We start from the raw sequence: 17,897 nt of genomic DNA, 5'->3' as shown, positions 1-17,897 counted from the left end.
TACAAATGTCAGAACTGTGCCAACACATCCAGAACACGTCATATGTACAACTAAGTAAACATTTCCAGAGCGTAGAATAAATAATTGACAAGCTGCACATTGTGGGACTTGTTAAGAAGTGGCTTTAGTGACGACTTGACTGCCTCTCAGATAAGCCTTCTCACAGCGAGGAGATAAACAGAATTAATGCATAATGAAAAGTGTTTTTCCAAGGATTGGAAGCACGTCTCTCAGCCGCCGAGCATCCGATCTTAACACAGGTGGCGCTTTAGGACTAGCAAGGTGAGGTGTTGCTTGTTTGATGCTGTCAGTCAGTGAAGCCGTGATATTTTCCCACTGTAGCTTCACCCACAGGTCTCCAGCTCTCTGTTACCCCAGCCATGAGCACAGGCGCCTTTGGGAGGGAGGCAGCAAGAGGAGGGTGACTACAGCCACCCAGAATTATGCAGCTATATCTGTGATGCTCTCATTCTAAATGGAGAAAAAAAGATTTAAATTTGTTACATAAAATTACAGATAGTTAATTCCAAGAAAAGATCGGCAAGTGTACCTATTGTTTTTGTATGGAAGATGGATTGAGCGGCTTTGAAAATTTGCCAAAAAGGAATAGTTTGCAATCCATCCATCCATTTATCCATCCATCCATCCATTTATCCATCCATCCATCCATTTATACATCCATCCATTCAGCCATTAATTCATCTCTCTCCATTTATCCATCCATTCATTAATCAATTCAAGCATCTCTCCATTTATCTGTCAATTTATCTAAACATCTATCCATTTATCTATCCATCCCTTTATTTATCCACCCATCTCTCCATTTATCCATCCATCCATCCATCCATCCATCCATCCATCCCTCCATTTATCCATCCATCCCTCCATTTATTTATCCATCTCTCCGTTTATCTATACATCCATCCATCCATCCATCCATCCATCCGTTTATCTATACATCCATTAATTTATCCATCCATCCATCCCTCCATTTATTTATCCATCCATCCATCCATCCATCCATCCATCCATCCATCCATCCATCCATCCATCCATCCATCCATCCAACGAGCCAGCATTTAAAGCCTAACTAATATAGAAATATCTTGCCACAAATTAACTGAACGTTTTAAATATTGACTACAGTAGGAGTGCAAGAAAATGTTGTACTGCAGTCATCTAATATTTCATGCTGCCTTTTGATAAACTCGCTGTATAAAGCATACTAGGCACTGAGGAGAAAAAGATCCTGATGTTCCTTTACTGAGAAAACTTTACTTCTTGCTGTTACACTAGTGCACAAACATCCACTGCTTATGTTACCTTAAAGCAGAGGAGATGGTTCACACTGATCCATGGCGTTGCATCTCCTTTGCTTGTTTTTTTTTTTTTTTTTGTTAACTATTTGTTAGCTATAGAAAGGTCCAGTCAGTTTCTAAATACAAAGAGGAAGCTTATTTTTGGGGTGGGAGATTGTGTTCCCAGTGCAAAGTTGCATAATTATTTATAATCATACAAGCCTGTTTGGATCAAATGTGTCTCAAAGGGAAATTGTCAGAAATAACACTCTGTTATGCAGCCACATTACTGTAAGTAAAGACTTGATTCCTCGTGAATTGATCTGACCTCACACCAGCTATTAATGATTCCCGTAGATTCACAATCACTGGGGTCCTTTGCAAATATCAATGACGAATTTTATTATGCACAATCTCTGTTGAGCTAATAGGTGAGATGTGATGGTTGTCTGGTAATTACAAGCTACATATCTGAACTGGACATGCAGTGATTATGGGGGCTGAAATTGTTTTGTTATCTTTATTTTAACTCTTCATTTGTCTCCAGTTGCTTTATATATTACATCAATATACTAGAAATGTATTAATACAATTATTTGGTCTTTTATGGCATAGAGGTCTAGCAACTTTTAAGGGTTTAGTTTATAATCTTTAGGGTTTTTGTTAGATGTGTTTGCTTGTCGGCTTCATCAGTTTCTTTCTTTCTTTTTTTTTTTTATTTGCTTGAATTTAGTTGGTCTTACATTGCATTCTCAAATCACATTCATTTGAGGACCAGAATGTTCACATTTTGTACAAAGAAGACAGGTGGTTTGAAAGGGGTGTAAAGGAAGCCATTTATGTTAAGAGAGGAAAAGCAACCTTAAACAGAGGGGGTGGACTCGGGTTTCAGCTCTCAAAAACTTACAACACAGCGATAGGGTTGATTCTTTCCCGCTATCATCTCAACCCCCGCCCCCATGCAGGACACTGGAAAAACAATTTAAAAATAAGTAAAAATATCTTAAATTAAGTGTATTTATCCTTAATTTGAGTAGGTAAATGAGATAGTTTGCTAATGGAATGAGTGCTTTCCCCCTTAATATAAGATAATTAGATAATATGCATTTGAAATAAGACAATGCAATTGTGTTTTCTTATTTTAAGTGTAAATTGTCTTGTTCCATTGGCAAAATGTCTCTTTTACCTCCTCAATTCAAGAACAAATGCACTCATTTTAAGAAAAAATTACTTTTGAATTGATCATTTTTACAATTTTGAATTGAAAAAGCTTCCTGGATGAGAAGCGAAACATTTTCAAACTTGAAAACCAAGTCCAGTGAATAGTTTTTTTTTTTACTTTTTTGGAAGGTCTACTATCACAATGGTGTTTGGTTTCTGATTGTAACCTTTGCTTACGGTTCAAATGTCTATCTGTCCTTTTAATGTAACTCGTTGGGATCTGGGGTTGATTCTTGAGCTTTTTGACTGTCCTAATAATGCTTTTTAAATTTTTTTTGTATCTATTTAAACACTGCAGAAACAGGGAGGTTTTGATTTAAGTGCCTTTAAATTTGGAGTATGTTAGAAATGCTCTCCCTTCTGATTGCAACTCCATTCTGACTACCTTACACTTAACGTTATGTCAATGATCAGATAACTTACCTGTAACATATGCCAGACGTATGGCATACGCTGGCATATGTTGGGAAATTTCTCAACGTATTTGTCGTATGTCGACGTGTACAAGCGTGTTTCAGCACTGCAAAAACGATATTGAAATAAGTAAAAATGTGTTAAATTAAGTGTATTCACCCTTAATTTGAGTAGGTAAATTAGATGGTTTGACAATGGAATGAGTAATTTTACACTTAAAATAAGATAATTGGATAAAATGCACTTCAAATAAGACAATGCAATTGTGTTTTCTTATTTTAAGTGTAAATTGTCTTGTTCCATTGGCAAAATTTCTCTTTTACCTCCTCAATCCAAGAACAAATGCACTTATTTTAAGATAAAAATAACGTACCTGTATCTAGATTTAGATTTTTTGCAGTGAGCGTACTTCAGCATGCTCATAACTTATACAAAAGGTACCCATAACCTATCCAAGGTATGCAAGCGTTTTTGCCAGATTTTTTGTACATCAGGCATAAGCTGGTCTAAATCGTCACGGTGTGACAGAGGCTTCACGTATGTGAGCCAAACCAGAATAGCCATGTCTTTAAGTTCTTTAAGTTTTTATAGGGGACTGGTAAGGAACTTAAAATCGGTTCATATTACTATTCTATAAGTTTGTGGACACTTTTGTTTCATTGCAATTGGCTTGTTTTCCAGCTGACATGTCCTGAAAACAAAAAAACTAGCCTTTGTTGTTTGAAGATTTCATTTCTGTTGATATCTTTATGTAAATGACATCTCTAGTGTTGAATGGCTGTGGCCCTGCAAACATGTAGCCTTATTGCATTTCAAAAGCCTCTAAATAGCAATAAAGGAAAGTCTCAGCTCACTTCCACTGTATAGAATTTCACAGAAATATCTAACTTGTTTCTAGCCATGCATTTCAATGCTCTTCTCCCTCAGAAAAAAAATCCATATTTTTTTCAAAACTATCTAACATTAATAGTGCCTTGCTTAAATATTCAGAGCTCTTAATCAGTTTCACATTTGTTTGATTTACAACCACTAACTTTAATGTATTTAGTGAGATTTATGAGAATATTTATGAAATATAGATGTATATATTTATACATCTATCTAGAAATAATAATAAAAAAAAATTTCATATAAAGGTTTGCAAAAAGTTGCTGTGTTTCCTGCATTTGTGTTGATCCCACTTTACTATGACCCCCCCAAAAAAGTGCAACTGCTTTCTTGTAAATAGAGTCAGTTTGTATGAGCTTTTAGCATTTATTCAGCTGTTCTGTATATTCTTCTGTGCAGAGTTGATGGGAAGATGAATGAGTTATTCAAAATGCATGCATGTTTTGCATGATTGGCCGAGTCAAATTCTAAGAGGAAAATGTTTCAGACTTGCAGGTCTAATCCCTTTAAACGTGGTTTTGTAGACTGTGGATTCTGGGAAGCTTGAAATGAATGATCAACACTTGTACAGTTATGTCTAGTTAATGGTTCGTCTACCAATAAAGTGTATTAGCATCCATGCTTGTAATATTACAAACATGAAAAGGTTTTAGTCACACCAATGCTTTTGCATGACGATGCCTCCATAAGCTTGAAACTACCTACAGTTTAATTAATGCTGCATTTATCATCTTCTCCAGGGTCCTCCAGGATCTCAGCCTTCCCCTCACACACAGCCCCCACCACACAACCCCAGCAATCCTATGATGGGACCCCATGGACAGGTAAGACAACTTCCTTTCACTTTCCTCCCATTTGTGTCTGCAAACACGCTCATTCTCTCTCGTATCATAACACTGATGTACAGTAGCTCCTGGGTCCCCTCGGTATGTGATCAGCCAGGGACAGTCAGCATCCAAGATGGTTTACTGGATGAATAATTCAGCTGTGTTGGCCCGGCTGTAGGGAGCGGAGGTGCATCTGGAGGGCCTCGTCTCTCCCTCAGCCCAGCACTCTGCATCCCATAGTCCATCAATAGAGCATTAATATTGCAGCAAGGCCTGACACTGTGCGGCTCTCTGTGTGCAAACCCGCCACAATGTGGGAGGGAGAAGGTTGGAAACGGGAAGTGGTGGAGGAAAGAGTAAGAAAACAGTAGTAAGTCAGTCCATCGCCTCCAGCAAAATGAGCGTAATTACATAAGCTGGCCTCTGCTTGCCCCAAACGCACAGACTGACAAAGGAAAAGAGTTCCCCCTTATCTGCATGTTATGATTGTTAACACATCTGTCTTCCAGCCCAAATTCAAATCTGCATGTTTCCCCATCTCTGATAATGTTTACAACGACTTCTTCTCATTTGACACTGAAAGATGGCTGCCCTGGATTTGGGTATTTGTAATGGCAGCAGTGTACTCATAGGTGATACTGCCAACCGTCTGTCTGCAATGTTTTACATTATTCACTAGTTCAGTAGTGCTTGCTCTCTATGCATGTCCCAGCCAGCCTGTTCTTGTCCCGATCTGCTAAAACGTCCAGGTTTGCTTCTTAAGTCCCTCAGACTAAACATCCAGAATAGCCTCAGCTCTTCTCTCTGGTTAACAGGAGATAGTTATCACCCTTTCAGTACCTTTTGCTACACTTTTAAAATTAATGAGTGTTATCTTTGCCTGTATTTCTAAAATCTTTTTTTTTTTAGCTGTGCATCATCTTGTTTTCTGTTGCACCTACCTGCCTTTATGTGGTTGTTTGCTCTGTCTGATCTGTCTGCCTCTATACTGATGGCTTTCACCACCTGAGATCTTACTTTCCGAGATGCAGCAACGGGCTACAGCTCATAATTATCCAGCCCAATAGCTCTCCCTGCTGACCACTAGAGAAAACAACTTCCATTAGCTTACAGGGACAGGCTTCTCAATGTTTCCAAACCCTAAAGACACCCATTCAGATATAATGAGCACCAATTTTTATCCATATTAAATACAAAAATTTAGCAGATTTGCTTGGGAAAAGTACAATTGTAGCAATGAGGCCAATTTGAAATAATTATTCATTTTAAGGGTGTTTTTAATTAAAAAATATCTCGCCAGGAGATTTGTTAAAAAAAGCCAAACATTTAGTCTTAGGTAAGAAGCCAAAGAGGTATGAGTCCATCTTTAAATAGCAAGACTGGAATGAGAATGAACTGCAGCTGGTCTTGGTTGTGACATCATTAAGTAGTAATCTGTGGCTGAATTTTAAGGATGGAGCTGATAATGACCACAGCACGCTCAGACATGTTATTGTTTGTATGGTTTTTCCATTATAAGCTGTCATTTCTGTCACGTATCTTCAGTTTTACTGATTATATCTTCTAGAACTATTACAAAATAAAGAAAGTGTGATATTTTTTTTGAGCTAAGCTAAAGTACATACATTTTTCCAGTCTAATAGTCAAAAATCACATTAATATTGAATTTAAGGTGGAGCTTCTGTCAATAATCCTCATCTTCTGATGTTGAATTTTATATCCCAGAGTCAATGTTGGCTAAACGTCTCTAAGGAAATTGAAAGCATTTCCATCATGAAACATAAATGTGTTTATTTGTGGATTTTTCTAAAATAAAAACGTCTTTTTTTTTTATCCCCCTGTCCATCTTTTAGCCATTCATGTCTCCACGGTACCCAGGTGGGCCTAGACCCTCCCTCCGAATGCCAAACCAGCCCCCTGGGAGCATCCCGGGTTCCCAGCCCCTCCTTCCAAACAGTCTGGACCCCACTAGACCTCAAGGTACTGACTCAAGGAATGCTGTTAAAGCGCCCCCTGCAGTTTATGGTGCTCCTCCTGAGGAGGCTTCAGATAATTTAAAATGATGTGGAACAGGATTTCTTGAGGATGCCACTAAACCAAACTGCAATGATGTTTTTTTAGGAAAAAAAAAAGAAATCTGGCATTTTTATGTCCATTTAATACAAACATTTAATTTAAAGATTGGATTTTCTAATTTTCTCAGCTGAAACAATGCAAGCAGATAATTACTTCAAGGCTTTTATATGTCTATTCCGCAGATGCAATAGAAGTAGTATGCACTTTTTATATTTAGGGCAGCATCTTCATCATCTAAATATCTGCTCCAATTCTATCTCCCTCTGTGTACCACAACAGGACATCCAAACATGGGAGGTCCAATGAGAATGAACCCCCCGCGAGGAATGGGAGGCATGGGCCCACAGGTAATTGAAAACACGCAGAATGGACATTATTGTGGTTTAGGACCAACACAGAGGTTGCCAAACAAGTAACAACATTGGAAAATAAGCTCCAATAAAGCCCGTTCTCAGTCCAGCTGCTCTGCTGTATCATTTTTGTGCTGTTTACTGAGTGCTTCAATAAAAACAATGATCATTTTAAGGGTACATTTGGCTTGACGAGCCTTATAAGTTTGCCTTTAAATATCAGGAGCGCTCCGGTGACTCACTTGGCTCTGACCAGAGGTCACACTCTGCAAACACCAGTTAAACATGATTGATGAAGCTGGTTAATTCAGATGCATGAGCCAAAACCAAAGCCAAAGATTATTCTTGCCTCTTAGGAAATGGATTTCACTAAATGTGTCGTATTGTAATACTTCCAGATGCTCAAAGAACAGGTTCCTTTTGAATTCGCCTTATCAGACGGGCACTTAAATCTGCATCCTGCCATCTAACGTTTTAAAACAGTATCTCAGACAAAGACACTCACACTGTGCCCTTCAGCCCCTCTCTGTGCCACCCTGGTTCTCTGGCTTTGGCAGCGAGCACGGCAGCAGCTGGTGTGGCATCTGCTCGACAAGTGTAATCGTCTGCTGAACAAAACTCTTCCTTTGGTGGAGCAGATCTGTTGCCTCACACTAACACACACAGACACATATGCATACCCAAGTATAAATATGTATTGGCAGCCAAATCTCCCCACTGGGCAGCAATGAAAACCCTCATGCAAATACAGAGACGCTGAAACACACACAGGACATTATTAGCCCCTCGTTAAGAGGAGACATGATCCTCACTGACCTTCATCAGGATTCAGAAACTTTAAATTAAAGCTGGTATTAGACTCTGTACTGACTGTGTGCTGGTTTGTTTATGCAGAACTACGGCGGAGGGATGAGGCCTCCTCCCAACTCCATGGGGCCGGGGATGCCAGGGATGAACATGTTAGTAGGCGAAAGAAAACACTTGTTATTGTTTTCCTTTATTCCACAGTTTCATGAATATCTTGTGAAATTGTTGTTTTGCTGTTTAATTTTCTATGTAATTGTATATCAGCATTAAACAAAAACTTGATTCATCTCAACAGTAATCTGCCTTTTCAGAGTTAGGTTCAAAATTATTTATTTCCCAGACAGATTTAGATTTTAATTGTTTTCATTCAACCAGCAAGTTTGCTTCTGGTTGGAAATGAGACTATATAACATTTTGAAAAGGAACATTATTATTTGTTTTTATTGTTTTTATTTCTACAAATTCTTTTTTTAGAGTTATTGTTGTTTATGTGTTTATGTGTGTATATTATTTTACATTTTGAGGCAAAAACTCTTTATAACCTTTTCAATTAACCACTAAAATATCTCTATAGGCTGTACAGTAATTACAATCCTTTATTTAGTTACAAACTATTCCATGTTTCCATTTTGGTGCTTCGTCTTGCTTGATTAATCTCTAAGTCTCTTAGGTTGAAAGGCCTCCTCGCCATTACCCTAATTGTTTGCTCCTTCACTGATTCTTTAACAGGTTGCAGTAGGGACTCTTGGCTGAGCCGCTCCAAACCGTTAACATTTCTTGTTGTTGGAGGAAACATGTTAGCAGACAATTAACAATTAACAACCTAGCTTTCTATCAATTATTATTTTAAGTCATTTTTTTAATTCACAGAGCTATAACCACAAACAAACTTCCACTATATTACAACTTAAAAAGATACTATATTAAGGTTTTCCCAACAAACAGGCTAACAGTCTCAGAAAAAAATCCCCTGAGCCTTTGGACCGGGATTTTAACGACAGAGTATTAGGGCCCGGCTACAGATTTTTTTATTTTTATTTCATTCCAGGATAAAGTCGTAAAAAAAAAACAAGAACAACGTCTCAGCAAGAATAAAGTCATAAGATTATGACAATAAAGTTGTAAAATTATGAGAGTAAAGTCCTAATATTATGAGAATCAAGTTGTACTTTATGACATCTCTTACAAGAAGCAGGTTCATCCCTAAAATGAGGAACGTCGAGCATCATGTGAAGCTATTCTTTTGCATTGGTTTAAGGAGAGCATATATTAATATCTTCATTTGGATGAACTTGACCAACAATAACAATTGTTACGTATTACGGACAATATACTGCATTGTTTTTTTCTAAGTAAATATTAGGGACCATCCAGGATTTAAATTAAAGTAAAATCAATTATATTTAGTAAAATAGATGTAAGATCTGAGTTTAAATCATAGATTGTATGAGTAGTTGATCACCTTGGACCTAGAACCTTGATATTTGTTTTATACATCTTTAGTTGTTTAAAATATTGTAAAAAGTTGTTATTCTTAGTTAAAGTTTCCCCCAAAACATTTTCACTGTTACTGATCGGATCGCTGTAAAAATGTTAGCTGTTAAAACAAACATTAATTCAAACTGAATGGGTCCCAGTGGTTCCATTACAGCAAAATTAACATTTTCTGAGTCATCCTGCATGACTTTATAGAAAACATTTATCTCAAGAGGAAAAGAGACATTTCTTCTTCTTGGATCAAAAATGATTCGATGTGATGCATGTTATTCTTTACATTCTGTTATTATCTGCAATTAATTAAACTGTTAATACCTTTTTTCCCTATTGCTGAATATCAAACCATTCAACAGTGTAAATCTAGTTTCTTCATTACAATATTAATCCTATTCTATAATTTTACCTCTATGGTATTCTCAGGGGTCCTGGTGGAAGAGGTCCATGGCCCAACCCCAACAATAATTCAGTGAGTCACTTTTCTTTCTCCCATGACTTGTTCTCTATACAAGAACTGAGCTTCATTCTTTTCTCTCTCCTCGTGTCTGTTTCCTCCACAGATAGCTTACTCATCCTCATCTCCAGGAAACTATGTGGTGAGTGTCCCATTGAGGGCTGATGTGCGACCACAGGCCATAATTTACCTGTTACATTGCGGAGCCTGACGAGCACTCAGGACTCATTCTTCCTCTAATCACTTTAGGGCCCTCCTGGGGGAGGTGGACCACCAGGAACTCCTATCATGCCCAGTCCTGGAGGTGAGTAGCTGTTCTATCCAAACATGATCCATCTCAACTTGTTCTTCGACGCTGCCTCAGGTTAAAAGGATTTAAAGAAAATTATAAAACATTTTGTGACTAAAACCTTAACTCTACGATGTGTTGTAGAATTTTCTTGATTTTGCACTTTCTTTAAAAACTGTATTTCCTGCATTGTTTGCTGTTTTATATTAGTTTATAGTGTTAAAAGAAGCAAAGAAGTGACTCCATCCCATCTTTAGCCCATCAAAAGAAGCGTTTCTGTGGAAGACTGGCTTAGAAAAAAAAACTGATACCCTGTAGCTGTTCTGTTGCCCTGTGGAGAGCTTCTCTTTATGTCCTCCATTCATTATTTATACATATACCTCTATTGTGATATGTGGTTGGGGCAACCTTTTCACAGCAAAGCTCACAACGACACCAGGAGGGAAAACATATTTCCTCTGCCGCCGCAGAAACCTCCCTCAGTGAGGCATACCTCACATGTGAGCCCCCCCCCCCCCCCCTACAGTCATGACAATGTGCCATTCATGCCCAAGATTCTTTTTTTTGTGCTATATTCTACCTGCAGTGTCAGAACAAGGTCACCTTATCCCTTTGAATTTTTTTAGCATACACACCGAGTGGCACAGCATGCACTGAGGATAGTTTTATCCTGATGTTATTTCCTCATAACAGGAAGAAGGAGCTACAGTTCTGTTTCCCTTCTTTAAAATTCTCCTAAACATCAATTTAAATCTTTCTGCTGTATTCCTTGGATGAGAGCAGTGCACTTGTGCTCTGAGAAGGTTTCAAGTACCCGATTTGATCCCCACAGCCTCCACTCTGGGTCCCTGAGTAAGACCCTTAACCCCACACTGCTCCCCGGGCGCCACACAATGGCAGCCCACTGCTCCCCAAGGGGATGGGTTAAATGCAGAGAGTGAATTCCCCTATTGTGAGACATCAAAGAGATTTACATTATGATGCTTTCTAGTATTTTCTAACAAATGTGAGGTTTTTACATAAGATGGGCTGAGAATAAATTTCCCAGACATGCGTTCCATGTGTATCAGATGGCTTTTTAAGGCATAGATTGTACAGAGAGCTGTATGTTGGTTTAATACAGAAATATCTTAGAGCAAAACAGCATTAATATATGCTGCAATCATATAATCACCTGCTTTCTTCTTACAGATTCCACAAATTCAAGCGAAAACATCTATACGATGATGAACCCTATTGGCCCAGGTGGAAACAGACCGAATGTGAGGCTCTGCATTTTCATCAATATTTGACTTCTCTTATATACCAGTTACTTAGGCGTGTGAAAAAAACAAGAATGTTTTTCTTTAGTTCCCAATGGGACCAGGTCCAGATGGACCCATGGGTGGAATGGGAGCTATGGAGCAGCATCATATGAACGGGTCACTAGGTGAGGCGCATCAGATACCTCCTGAATCCATTCCTGATGACGCATGGTTCTTTCTCTGCTCAGACGCTTTTAGATGTAGTATGTTGCCCTCTTATGGTAGATTGAAGAAGTGTTTTAAACAGCGCTTATTTTTTAATATCGATCTTATTGATCTTGTGGATGTGACGTATCCTTTAAATGTTCTTATTTCCTCCACATCTAATCACAGGCTCTGGTGACATGGATGGGTTGCCAAAGGTAAGACTTTTTTGACTTGCTATGCAGCTCCTGGTTTCTGTTCCCCACTGATATCGTTAATCATTGGTTGCTGTTTTTGTTTTTTGTTTCTTCCTCGTGGGTTGCAGAATTCGCCTAACAATATGGCGGGCATGAACAATCCTCCCGGCACTCCGCGGGATGATGGCGAGATGGCAGGCAACTTTTTAAACCCATTCCAAAGTGAAAGTGTGAGTAGCAAGAGACACAGCCTACATCACCCCATGTTTTAATGCCTCACTTCTTCTGTCTCATCTACTTCCTGGTAAAACAAGCTACATCTGCCTTAGTGCTCAGCATGCATACTGTTCATTATGAGCTGGGATTATCTTCTCTTGCTTCGTCTAACTGTCTGGTTTTCATTTTACTGTTTGTCCACTAATGTTCTATATTAAACATCTAAGGCCTTTACAGTACAGTTGGATTTAAACTGAAATAAAACACAATGGTGGCTATGGAAGGCAGTCAGGGGCAACTGATTATATAGGGAAATATAGCAAGGCAACACTTCATAAAATTATATTTTATGAAGGACCATCAGAGTAAAATTGCAATAAAAAAAGGTCTTCACAAAATCCTGATTAAAGTTTAAGGATATAGCATAAAAACTGTGAAGAAGTTCAATGGGATGAATACTTTTGCAAACCGAGTAACCACAACATTTTTTTTATATATGGGCAGTTTTCCGGTAACCTGGCAGTAGCCAGATTGATATGTGTAGGACTGAGTTGAGTTCTATGCTATCAATCTGGGATGGCTGCCGTTCAGTGTGTCTGTGAAGGAATACTTCGAGCTGATTGGAGGTCTTGCCCGCCTTCCATAATACGCATTCAGCCAATTGTATCAGCGAATCGTGACGTTTCGTAAGCTGATAAATCAAACATTTTCCAAATCCTTTCAGAAGAAAAGCCCAGACATTTTTCTCATCTACAAATGCACAAAGTGCTTCTCTTTGCTCCTTTTTAAATGAGAAATTGTCACTATTTTAGCTAAAACCGAGGCAATTGCTGATTTGACTACTGAGGCCTCCAGCGTAGCTATGTCCTACATGTCCTGCTGACATGTCATTGGTCCAACTCACTGGTTGTTCGGAGACGGATGTATTAGCTGGAGTCTTTCAAGGTGGATTTGTTGTGAGACTGAAAACTGAGATCTTGCAACAATCCAGAAGGTAGAGCTTGCCCTGCTTTAACTTTTCCAAACATTACAATCTGAGATCTGCCTAACCCAAGGAAACTAGCCTGCTTAGAAACCTGCTCTTACATGCAGCTATATTAACTGTACTACAGTTGTTTGAAGCTAGAAACTAAACTTCTGTCTTATTTTTTCTTCTGGCGTCTCTTTTGCCACCTAAACTAAATAACAATTGCATTATCTGCTGTGTGCTTCTACTGAATATGGCATTTACCATAAAGGAACTGCTTTCATCTAAATCTGGGTGACATAACAATATTAATCCAGCATTTGCTTATCTTGTCTCTCCTCTCTTTTCTCTTTTTGCAGTATTCACCCAACATGACGATGAGTGTGTGATTTTTTTTTTTTTTATCTTTCATTTTACCTCTTCATCTCCCTTTATCTGAACCCCTTCTTCCCTGACCACCATGGTGTGTCTTGCGTTACCCTCCTCCTTCCCTTCCCTCCTTCCCTTCTCCGCCCTCCTCTATGTGGATGGCGTGTGGTGCCACACAGCCCCTGGGGATTCCCCTGGAAAGCAGGACTTCCCTTCGGGCCCCACATCCCACTGCCTGTAAAATGGGTGTGAGAGCGTGAAGGGGTCTTAAAACAGCAGGAAGGATCTTCTCTTTCCCTCCGCTCCGTTGAGAGCCTACCTCTCCTTCAACGAGAACCTTCTCATGTAGGTCATCCTGGATGGAGTCTTTCATTTAACTCTTGCCCAGCCGGACGCCATCATCACACCATGCAGAACATGAATATATGGAGGACTTTGCAGCCGCTGACTCATGCAGGACTTTACAAAAACCTCCTCCTGTGGCAGACATTTTAAGACGATGAACTAATAATTTTATTCTTGGACAATTTTCATTAAATATTTGTTTTTGTGGGTGATAATAATCTAATTTTAATAACTGCTATTATCCAGCTATTGTAGGTATGATTCTCCTGTTAAAGGGCACATTGTATCTCAGCAGTAGCACCAAGGAAGACACGAGAAGCACACGCCTCTGAAATGCACAAGGATTTTCAGTTTACATGTTTTGAGATTGTTTTTTGATTGTGTTTTTTTTTTTGCATCACTCTCCGTTTGAAAAAAAAAAAATTTAAGACTGCATTTCGAGGTACAGCTTGCCTCCCGGATGTTCCTCATGGACAAGCAAACGACTGTCATCTGATGAGGATGTGGTTGGAGGAAGAGAAGTCTGTTCTGGTTCCGATTGCACATGGTTGATCAGTTGTTTATCTGTCTTGTCTTTTAAAAAAAGACCCCTCAAATAACTGCATTTCACTTGCTGGAAAGTAGCTAAGCTGGGATACATTGATGGAAACTGTTTCAGGTATCAAAGCTGGGCAGCAGTTTGTAAATCCCACATTTCTTCTTGTATGTAAATGACAAGAGGTTTGAATTGTGCTGTGCTTGTTTTCTTGTTATTTACAATTTGTCAGTTAATTCAAGTTGGATTTTTCTTTTCTCTCTTCTTGACTTCCATGTGGCAAAATTTCCATCTGAGATTTACTCAAACATCTGGTCAGTTTTGGGACTGGTTGATCACTGAAATCATTGTAATACACTCACAAAGGCAGTCTTGCTTTGAATTGGCAGGTTTAGGGTTCTCAGGGTTTGATAATCGGGCATGAAAATTCTGCAATGTTGCAATGTTAACACTAACAAAACCAGAATAAACTGTCCCAACTTAACTAAAAAGCAACAGCTGTTCCTGCTGCTGCTAAAATACAAACTAAATTACTATTTATTACCATTATAGTAAAGTTATTTGTATCATTTAAACATTGCGATTTGAATTGATTCAGGCAGAAATATAGAATAGAACAGGCTTATTCCACAGAACATAACAGCTTTTACTTTTTCTGCTCTTAATGTAGCTGCAGCAATCAGTAAAATCATAAAAGCTAATAATATAATAGATTTGACTATTTTTAATGTAACAAAGGCAAAGGAAGGACAGTAAAAATATTGTTGTGTTTTGGTTTAATTGAGTTTAAAAGATTATGGATGATGCCTATTAAATGAATGTGCAGTGGGTCCTTAAATCTGGTCGACTCACTCTGAATAGGCGATGCAGCCACACTAGTCTAAGAAGAAAATCAATCATAGGAAAGTTTGTAAGTTATTTTAGATCTTTTAAACAGACTTCTTTTTTTTTATTTTCATTTTTGTCGTCAATATATGTGACTGAAAATGGAGTCCCATCCAATCTGCACAATTGGTATAAATCAGCTACATATCAGACTATTTCAATGTCTCCCTGCATGTTCTGTACTCTGTCTCATCACTGCTGCTCCACTCCAGTTATCTCCGCATTATTCAGACCAACAGACAACAATCAGCAGCTGAAGGCTCTGTGGGTGACATAGAGGTATCTTCAGGATTTAGCAACCACTGACCTGGGAATTACTCTCCTTCCTTGGATTTAGTGACACACTTCCCTTCTTTCCTCTTCTCCACCACCTCCAACCCCCCCTTTAATTTTCTTTGTTATTATTTTGTTTTGTAAATACTGTAAAATGCATTTTGATATCATTGACATGTTTTTGATATGTCAGTCACTACCAATGAATACAGCTAAAAGTAAATTATAAATAAAACTGTTTTTCATAGAGAAGAGGATGCGCTAACCTTACCATTTGGCTCACTGGGCTATAATCTATGAGTTTCTGTAAAGTGGCTGAATGTGTAAAATGCAACGACGTGGCGAAGGCGTAAGGGGAGGAACAAGACAGAGGGAGAGGACGGCGAGATGTGAAACGAGCTGTGTCCTCCCTCTGCCTCTTTACTCTTTATTTCAGTCTGATGTAACTGTTGGCTTTGAAATGAAAGAAAAAAAAAACTAAGGCAAAGTTTTACAAAGGGCATCTTTTAAAAAAAAAAAACATGCGACATTATGTTGCAGTTTTTAATATGAAGGATTTTTATCAGTTCAGGAAAACTTTTAAACTGGAAAAAAACAAGAAGCTATGATTTTAAATGAAACATTTAAATCAGAAATAGGAGGAAACCTCTGTTCTTTGCTTTTCACTCCTGTGATAGCACTGTATAGTTGAAAGCTCTCACTGATCCTTTCTCAGTCCTCTGTGTATATTGATTGTTGGCCATCTCTGTACTTCTATTGTGATGTATAATACTGTACCATTAGGAAGATTTTCAGGTCGGGTGGGCTGGTTGTTTTACTCGGGGCGGGTTTCACGGTCCTCTCAGATGATGCGGCAGTATTCAATATGAAGCAGTCTGTCTCTTGGGTTTGCTTTGTATTTCATGGTAGGATAGTTGAGAATCTTGTCTTAGGGACTTAGGTGTCTTGTGTAGGTAATAAAGATGTTCTTTGTATGTTTCTTTATATTGTAAAGTTTCTTTAGACAGAAAGAAAAACAGATAATTTGCTTATAAAAAGAGAAACAATGCATCAATAATAAATGTCATTTGATTTTTTTCTCCCTGTTGTTTGAATTTGTTCTTCTATTTTATTATAGTAAACCCTTTTTTTAAGAATTTTTTTCAAGTAGACTGGGTGTGAGCTGAGAATGTAAAAATATGTTCTTTTTTAATATTTTTGCATCTTGAGTTTTCAATTAAGACAATTTTCAGAGGTTATTTAGTCGCTACAAAGCCTGATTAGATGATATTCAATGAATTGCAGAGTTAATAAATCCCAGAGAGTTGGCTGTTAACATCCTCTGGTCAGCTGTGGGGAAATGGTTTATTTATTGCAATAGTTCCCCCTTAACAAGAACTACACTGCAAAAATGATCTAGAAATAGGAAAACATCTTAAATTAAGTGTATTTACCCTTAATTTGAGTAGGTAAATAAGATGATTGGCTAATAGAATGAGTATTTTTACTCTTAGAATAAGATAATTAGATAATACTCACTTTTTCATAATTATTTTTTCTTATTGTAAATGTAAATAATCTTTTTCCATTGCCAAAGTGTCTCATATCCTCAGTTCAAAAACAAATACACTTATTTAAAGAAAAAATGACTTATTAAGATTTACTTTTTGTATTGTTGTTAAAATCTCATTTTACCCGCATTAAAATGAAATTATTTATACTCACAGCTCAAGTTCATGACCACAACTTGATCTAGTTCTCATTCATTCATCTCATTACATTAACTAGAGTTTTCAATGATGTGACATGTTTTAAAATAGGGTGCTCTTACCTGTTGGGATCCCCTTTTGTTTTGTGAACTGCCTTAATGATTCATTACAGGTTAATATGGAAATATTGCTTAAAGATTGCATGGTTAAATCATGCAGTTTTTCAGATTTGTCAGATGCAAATCTATAATGTGATTCTCCTGCTCCACTGCATCTCAAGTACACTTTGCTGGTTAAGATCTGATGACTGGAGGCTGCTAGAGTACAATGAAGTCATCATATGTTCAAAAGGCCAGCTTGAGAGGATTTTAGCTCTGTGGCATGATGCAATATCTGGTCAGACGCAGCCATCAGGGGCTCATAAAAGGATGGACATGTTAGCAACAGCAGTGTTGGAAGCTATTTCAGCAATGCTCCAAAGTAGGGTACGATACATTTCCCAACGTAACTCCAAGCCCTGCACATTTTATGTCCCAATAGCAGAGGTGTCAAGAAACAAAGTACAAAAATACTTTGTTACCTTACTTAAGTAGAAATTTCGACTTTCTATACTTTACTGGGGTAATTATTTTTTTATATAGCTTTTTACTTGTACTGTTTAAATTTTTTTTTTTCGTAATTATCTCTACTTTCTACTCCTTAAATTTTAAAAATTGACTTTTTAATTTTGTTTCATTTAAGCTCATTTTCGTTATACCCTGTTTGTATTTAGAATAAATAAAAACCATCAAAATAAGCTGTTTCATCCAGACAATTTCTTTGTTGTTGGACTGGGTCCTGCACCAAGTTGTTGTTT

General features: G+C 37.9%; 1 protein-coding gene across 2 annotated transcripts in view; it reads left to right on the top strand.

Annotated features, from left to right (window-relative positions):
• The window catches only part of ssbp4 (single stranded DNA binding protein 4), a 123,199-nt gene extending 106,826 nt beyond the window's left edge, over positions 1 to 16,373 (top strand). Inside the window, exons 6-17 of one of the 2 annotated variants that reach the window (XM_015382658.1) lie at positions 4,562 to 4,645; positions 6,502 to 6,628; positions 7,004 to 7,071; positions 7,969 to 8,033; positions 9,799 to 9,844; positions 9,936 to 9,971; positions 10,079 to 10,133; positions 11,310 to 11,380; positions 11,469 to 11,547; positions 11,756 to 11,784; positions 11,892 to 11,993; positions 13,495 to 16,373. In XM_015382658.1, coding sequence (XP_015238144.1) covers positions 4,562 to 4,645; positions 6,502 to 6,628; positions 7,004 to 7,071; positions 7,969 to 8,033; positions 9,799 to 9,844; positions 9,936 to 9,971; positions 10,079 to 10,133; positions 11,310 to 11,380; positions 11,469 to 11,547; positions 11,756 to 11,784; positions 11,892 to 11,993; positions 13,495 to 13,575 — 843 coding nt within the window. In that variant the 3' untranslated portion in view covers positions 13,576 to 16,373. Of the gene's footprint in view, positions 1 to 4,561; positions 4,646 to 6,501; positions 6,629 to 7,003; positions 7,072 to 7,968; positions 8,034 to 9,798; positions 9,845 to 9,935; positions 9,972 to 10,078; positions 10,134 to 11,309; positions 11,381 to 11,468; positions 11,548 to 11,755; positions 11,785 to 11,891; positions 11,994 to 13,305 lie in introns of both variants that reach the window. The other variant, XM_015382659.1, reaches the window with a different exon arrangement.
• Positions 16,374 to 17,897: the final 1,524 nt, after the last annotated feature.

Source organism: Cyprinodon variegatus, unplaced genomic scaffold, assembly GCF_000732505.1.
Source record: "Cyprinodon variegatus isolate N-32 unplaced genomic scaffold, C_variegatus-1.0 Scaffold261, whole genome shotgun sequence".
In the NCBI taxonomy this organism is placed as follows: Eukaryota; Metazoa; Chordata; class Actinopteri; order Cyprinodontiformes; family Cyprinodontidae; genus Cyprinodon; species Cyprinodon variegatus.
This window is presented reverse-complemented; position numbering and strand designations above follow the sequence as displayed.